This window comes from Lactuca serriola, chromosome 1, assembly GCF_051521515.1.
Source record: "Lactuca serriola cultivar US96UC23 chromosome 1, Lser_US96UC23_V15, whole genome shotgun sequence".
Taxonomy (NCBI): domain Eukaryota; kingdom Viridiplantae; phylum Streptophyta; class Magnoliopsida; order Asterales; family Asteraceae; genus Lactuca; species Lactuca serriola.
The window spans coordinates 157181529-157188572 of NC_136408.1; the positions used below are offsets into that span (position 1 = coordinate 157181529).

The 7044-nt window shown below is 36.3% G+C and overlaps 1 protein-coding gene across 4 annotated transcripts; it reads right to left on the reverse strand.

The window, feature by feature from the left end:
* Nucleotides 1–2288: 2288 nt before the first annotated feature.
* On the reverse strand, nt 2289–5257 carry LOC145071810 (SUMO-activating enzyme subunit 1B-1-like). 4 transcript variants are annotated; one of them, XM_079018385.1, is made up of 10 exons: nt 4591–5257; nt 4439–4487; nt 4168–4244; nt 3675–3870; nt 3489–3568; nt 3277–3393; nt 3116–3166; nt 2731–2797; nt 2531–2634; nt 2289–2442 (listed from the first exon to the last, which is right to left on the reverse strand). In XM_079018385.1, the coding sequence occupies exons 4-10, from the start codon at nt 3757–3759 to the stop codon at nt 2368–2370; spliced, it is 579 nt and encodes a 192-aa protein (XP_078874511.1). In that variant the 5' UTR covers nt 3760–3870; nt 4168–4244; nt 4439–4487; nt 4591–5257; the 3' UTR covers nt 2289–2367. The 4 variants fall into 4 exon arrangements, with proteins under 4 accessions (XP_078874511.1, XP_078874512.1, XP_078874510.1 ...); XM_079018386.1 differs by lacking the exon at nt 4591–5257 and having other exon boundaries at nt 2531–2628; nt 4439–4584; XM_079018384.1 differs by lacking the exon at nt 4591–5257 and having other exon boundaries at nt 4439–4583.
* Nucleotides 5258–7044: the final 1787 nt, after the last annotated feature.

The window sequence follows — 7044 nt, forward strand, 5'->3', positions numbered from 1 at the left end:
TAATCTCAAAGGGTGCATAAACAATAGAGTCAGATAAATAAAAAGGTAGTCTAGAGTGTTTACCAAGTTGACAAGCATGACATGTAACATTATTTTTTGATAAACGACAAGAAATTGAACTATTTATGATAGATGCTTCAAAACTTGATTGCCTGGGTGACCAAGTCGTTGATGCCACGTGGAGGGAGTGGTAGCGACAAACGCGTGACTAGAGGAGCTTGTGACAGGATATAGGGGCCCGGAGCTATCATAGCAGATTAAAGGGCTGATAATCAAGAACAGTAAAACCATAAGGATCAAAGTCAATAGAGCAATTATTATGAGTTGTGAATTTTCTAATAGAGATAAGGTTTTTAAGAATGTTGGGTGTGATAAGAATATTTTGTAAATGAAGCGAACGATAAATATTGGAGACAGGAAAGTTTGAATGTCCCGAGGTCACAACCGGTATTGCAGATCCGTTACCGACATAAATAGAACGAGGAGTATATGAATTATTACAAAATGAAGTGAGTATACATGTGTTACAGTGGACATGGTCTGTTGTGCCGGTGTCCATTACCCATCCGTTTTGCCCCGGGTCCGAAAGGGACATTGTGTTGAAAATATGTGGAAGGGAAGTAGGTTGATCGCTACTACCGAGCCATGCCCACGGGGGCTGATCATATCCAGACTGCTGATGGTGGGCCTGAGGAGGTAAAGATTGAGGCTGCTGGGCACTAGAATGGGCCGAAGAGGGTCTGCTGCCAAGCAGGCCTTGAGTATTCGATGTTGGGCTGCTCCATTGTTGGGCCGGCTGAGGAAAATGGTTCCCAGACCAAAAAGTAGCGTAAGACCACACAGTGGGACCCCACGGAGATGAAGGGCGGTGAACAGGGTGAAAAGGAGGTGCGATATAAACCTAGCCATATTGACCGCTAGCTGGTGCACCGCCGGCGGATGGGTTTTGCTGTCGAGATCGGCGATTGTTACCGCCCCCACGCCGGTCGTTGCGTCGGTAGGAAGAACCACCACCGCCACCACCTCGATTGGAAGGAGTGGTGGCAACGTGAATAAGGGAGTTGGACGAGGGATTGGCAGCAGGAGAAGGAGCAACGACACGAGGATTGGCAAGCCGGGTTTCTTCTGCAGTAAGGATTGAGCGCACTTCAGAAAAGGTAGGGAACAGTCGGATGATGTTGGCAAGACTCTCAAATTTGCTGGACAATCTGTTGAGGGCATGAATAACTACATGCCTTTCTTTGACTTTTTCTCCTAAACCTTCAAGCAAATCAGTGAGTTTCTTGATTTTGTTACAGTAGTCATGAACACTTAGGTCGCCCATGGTGATGCATCGAAGCTCGTTTTCTAATTGAATGGTTGTGGTTTCTTTGTTGTCATTGAAGATAGATGAGATGTTCAACCAGATTTTACGGGCATATGCAAGAGGAGAGTAGGCATTGGTGATGAGATTCTGGGAAATCGAATTGAACAGCCACAGTTTGACGAGATTGTCGAGCTGTCCCATTCTATGTTGGCGGGTGGCTTGTTTGGTGGGTCATAGGTATCATCGATGTGGTCCCGGAGATCGTAAGCAATGCAATGAACGTACACTACAACAAACGAGACCTATAGGGACGACAAATGTCGTCTCTATAGGTTCAAAAAGTCGTCCCTATAGGTGGTTGGGGCGATATGTCGTCCCTATAGCTTTCGTTTCTATAGCCCCGTCGCAATAGATCTGTATTGTCGTCACTAAAAAACTCGTCGCGATAGGTAGCCTTTGGTGACGATATGTCGCCCTATTTTGATTCGTCGCTATAGGTTGCTGGTCTCCTTTGGTAAAAGCTATAGGGACGACATGTCGTCTCTATAGATTTATCTATAAAAGCAACCCGTCGTCTCCACAAATACAACTATAGTGACGACTTGGCGCCTCCATAGATGGATGCAGACTGGGCAGCACTCACCCTATAGCAACGGTGATTCGTCATGGTTCATGTATCTGTAGAGACGACATGTCGTCTCTATAGATACGCCTATAAAAACAACATGTCGTCTCTATAGGTATCTGTAGAGATGACATGTCATCTCTATAGGTATGACCTTGTCATCTCTATAGGTATGTCCATATAGCTCCTTTTAACCACTATAATTTCCCAAATTCTTAAAAGTTTACAAAATAGCTAAATCGGTAAATTTAATTGCAAAATATGATATAATCTCAAAACATTAAAATATAATACAATCTCAAAACATTTACCAAAACATTCATTTGAAATGTATAAAAGTTTCATAGAATTACAAATACTAATTTAATCACTAGAAGTTTGCCAATCGGTACTTTGATCATCATTACTTTAGGCATCATCACTTTGAGTATCATCATTATATATCACTTGTGTGTTTCGACACAACCAATCTTTCTAGAAGAGCGTCTGGAATCTCGGATTCATTTAGCGACTGAAATAAAATAAAAAAGTTATAATTTTGATTGATTTTATTTAAATAAATAAACAAATAATTAGATTAGCGTGTATTATATCTATACATGTGCAAGGCAAAGTTCATTTCTAAGTTTTAAGACGTTTGCCATGTCAGCAATTGAAGTTTCTCCAGGTTTGCGCTTCTCCACCTCTTCAAACCTTTCTACCACTGTAAAAAAATAAAAATAAAATAAAAAAAGTTAAATTTAATTAAGAAATTGATTAAAAAATAAATTAAAGGATTAAGATTGTGTTAAAGGTGTACCTCTCATAGCAAAGTAAAGCTTGGACATACGCTTAGGAAGAGATCTCCATGGTATTGCAATGGCTTCCTGTAAAATAAATAATCATACACGAATTTTTATTTATTTTTATATATTTGACAAAGTAAAATTTGTAAAAGTTGATTTGAGGATTCAAGTGAAACGTAAATATAGAAAATAAAACAAGCTTTGTTGTGTATAAAAGCAAAAGGGCATGTTTGTCTATAAGTGGATAGTAGGTACTTAAATGATACAAACATAAAACAATATTTTCTTTAAGTGGTTGATTATTTATTTATTTATTTTGTTTGGATTGTTGACAATTGCCAAATCTTTGATTATTTAAATATAATTCTAACAAAATCGTATTTTAAAATTAAGTGATACCTCAAATGATTGATATTGCAACTGGCATTCAATTGTCTCATCAATCTTTTTCTACAAAAGAAAGAATTCAAAACATTAATCAAACAAGAGAATTTTTTTATTTTAATTTACTATTTGAGTTTTTATCAAGTAATAAGAAGTTAAAGGATCAAAATTATCACCTTGGCGTAACAATACTTCTGCAAATCAACAAATATTTCACCACAAGAAACTCTACAATCAACACTGTAGAACGCAACTCGTTTTGATAACTTCCTACATTTTTCATTCACTGATTTCTGTAGTATCAAGGAATAAGAAAAAGATTAGTTTTATATAGATTCAAATAAGATAGAATTAAATTAAATCATTAATATGAAAGAGAATAATATACTTTGGCTGTAAGTAAGCAGCAATTGATAACCACAACATCAAACTTCTCAAAGAAATCTACACCAAAGCTTGACAAATCTCCTATAGAAAGAAAAAAAAAAGCATTATAAGGTCTTAGTAAGAATCAACTTAAACATATTATAAGATTCAGATTAAAGGATTGGATCATCTTCTCTAAAAGGGATACCTTTTTCTACAGAAACATGAACCATAGGATTGAAATCTTTCAGTGAGTCGCAGCAAAGCTCTACAAGAGAACCTCCACCACCCATGTTTTCATCAAAAGGAATCAGAAAGTTAGCAGCTAGTGCTTCTGCTGTGACTGGATTATCATCATTCAATGTCAAACTTCCTACACCAGCCAGAACAATGTTCTTGTAGAACTGCATTATTAAACACAGATGAAGCTGATAAATTTAAACTGCACTAAAAGACCATATTGTCAAACCCAAATTTCAAGACTAGATTCTCAATATCATAAATAAAATAACAACAAACCATTGAAAATTAAAGTTTAAAAAAGGAATGAAACAAAAGGGAAGTCCCAGAAAACAATAAAACCCTTTTCTTCATCTCCAAAACAAGCTCAAAAGGAGGTTAGACTTGTTTGTTTGGTAGCATGGAATTGGAATGGAATCGTTGATTCCACTAGAATTGAAAAAAAAAGTTGTTTGTTTTACCTAATGGAATGGTATTGATAGGTTCCCAAAGCTGCAACTGGAGTCGTTGTTGTTGTACTGCCCTGATTGCTGCTGCCCTGTCCGATATTCACTACGCTGATTAATGGATTTTCTTAAGCAAACATAAGAAAGCAATTGTGATTTCAACGAGATATGAGAATAACAAAGGATTTCAACAATTGAAGTAAATTTGTAAATAACTATTGAAGTAAATTTGTGAATACTATACATGAGATAGCAATTGTGATTATCAATGCTGAAAACAAAATACCTTTTAATAAGCTGGGAAATGTGGGAGCAAATCGCGTCTAAGAGAGCAACTAAGAGAACAATTGTGAAATCATAGAAAATCACGCGTTACAGATGGAGAAGAAGGAACAAAAAAACACACAAATATAGAGATGCTCATGAGCTTCAACGAACCTGTACTATATGTCGTCCCTGTATCTTAAAAAGTCAATAAAAAATGGTCAACTCTATAGTGACGATATGTCGTCCCTATAGGCTGCCTATAGCGACGACTTTTGTCGTCTCTATAGAGCTCGTCCCTATAGGTACTTATTCTTGTAGTGGTAGGTCTTGATGTTGGTTATTCTGTATGCCTTGTGAGGAGGTTTAGAGGAGGAGGCATTGTAGAGAAGGACGAAGAGAAAGCAAACAGGAGGGAAGAAGCAGAATTTTGAAGAAGATAGAAGGGATCGGCTAGGGTTTGAGAGAAACACGCTCTGATACCATGCTAAGCCGTCATTTTCCCATAACTCAATTATACATTAACATACGTATAAATACAAAGCCACTTGGGCCAATACATACAAGGCTTACACAATGGGCTATCTAGAAATATAAAGGAATAATACAATGTAACATGTGATCCACTAACAAAAACATCATCAAAACAACCTAATTACTAACTAAGTTTTTGTGTGTAACCTTATTAGCTCCATTTTGTGTCAATCTTCTTATTCATAAGCTCAAGTAATATTGTCAAAGTAGCCGTAATCCATGTATATCCTCCTCATAATTGGATGAGATATAACTCAGCATTGAATCCAATGTTCGACATGTCAAAACCTTCTACATTTGTTAAATGTTTCATCTTATCTCTTGAATCTTTAATGGTCTCATACACCAACTCAATTATAAATAATATCGTATCCATATCCCATTCAATATCTTTTCCCATTGATCTAAGTATATGGCTCTTCTTTGTGTAGTTTGCATCATTAATAGACAAAAAATGACATTTAATAAGGTGTTGGCTTGGTTACCCTATAAAAGATGCAATGACACCTACTAATGTTAGGTTACAAGAATATAAAAGTGATACTACTTATAAATACGATATATACATAACACACAAAAAGAAGTCTTTTGAAGTTTAATTTAAAATACAATATAGATGGTTATAATTAATTACTACTATTATAATGCCGCCAACCTACTAGCCATAAAATCACATACCGTAATTATGACATCAAAATTGACTTATTGCAATAAGTTTAATTATAGATATACACAATAAATTTAGAAGATACACCTACCAAATATTCATTATTATCTTTATGCATATCTATAACTTTAAATATAAAAAGACTACACATGGAACTCTATTCTGAGAGAAAAAAAATCATTGTTCTCTCAAAACAAAATCACTATTAACCAATCTGTAACAAAAACCATTTTTGATGGCTTCATCCTTTTTTTCTTCTACCCACCAACCGAAAACTCCAAACCTCCCTAACAAAAAATTTGAAAAGGAACTGTCCAAATTTGCAAAAACAAAGTTTGGCAAAACGAACAACATTAGGCAACTTCTAAATCATACATATTTCAACAAATTTGATCAGACTGCTAGACAAAGGAAACTTTCGTTATTGAAGGGTATTGAAGTTGAAAGGAAAGATTTTGTTGCTAAATATCTAACAAATGAAATTAAAGATGAGAAAATAGTAATAAAATTATATGAAGATGATAGAAGCTCTGGAAGAGGAGAAGAAAGACCATGAAGAATATATGAAATATTAAATAAATTATGATGTTTTGTTTAGCTAGTTTATAAAAGATGCAATACGTAATATTGTATTTAGAAAATCAATAGAATCACCAATGATTCCATTAATATTATATTATTATTTTAATATGCTAAAAATTATGCCAACGTTATCGACAAAAAGATACCATTAGACACCCGCAAATAATATTTTTAAAATATGCACTTAACACTGCCACCACCGTATATTCGGCCCTACGAGTGCATTTGTTCTTTAACATTCATTAAATTATATTCGGTAGATAGTATTTTTTCCAAAATAAAGGCACCAGAATAATGTTGGTGATTTTAGTGTCATCATGTCATTTTAAGTAACTGAAACTAACATGTGAGCTAAGGGGGCTTCATGATTTGTATTCTAATGCATGTGCGGGGTTGTGCGGAGTGCATGCATGTATAAGATCGAGCCAGAAGCCGGTTCGAAAACTAGTCGGGGGTCCAGGGGCAGCACCCCCGGGTCTGGGGTTTCCAAAGGGGCAGCGCCCCTAGCGGGGTTCAAGGGGCAGAGCCCCTGGCTGGGGTCCCACTGCCAGGTTAGAGGGCAGGGTCGAGGGGCAGAGCCCCCGCGAGGTTTGGGGCAGCGCCCCAAAACCTCACCGAATTTTGCATGTGGGAACATAATGTAAAACTAATGAAACTCGTTAGTTTTTGGTAACCCTAATCCGGATTAATATTACTTGTTTCCAAAGCAATTAATGACGGCCCAACCCTAATGAAACCCTAATCGTGTTTAGTATATAAACAACTCTTTCTTTCCAGAAAGGGGTCCTTTTCTGAGCTCTCGTTTTTCATCACACATTCACAGAACCTTTTAGCATATTAGCTTA

Excerpts from the sequence above, each read along its gene's own strand:
- LOC145071810 (XM_079018383.1), bottom strand. The coding sequence starts at position 3,876 with ATGCAGTTCTACAAGAACATTGTTCTGGCTGGTGTAGGAAGTTTGACA. Across the intron at positions 3,394-3,488 it reads GCTGCTTACTTACAGCCAAA|AAATCAGTGAATGAAAAATG; the intron begins GTATATTATTCT and ends TTGATACTACAG. Across the intron at positions 2,798-3,115 it reads TGCAATATCAATCATTTGAG|GAAGCCATTGCAATACCATG; the intron begins GTATCACTTAAT and ends TTTATTTTACAG.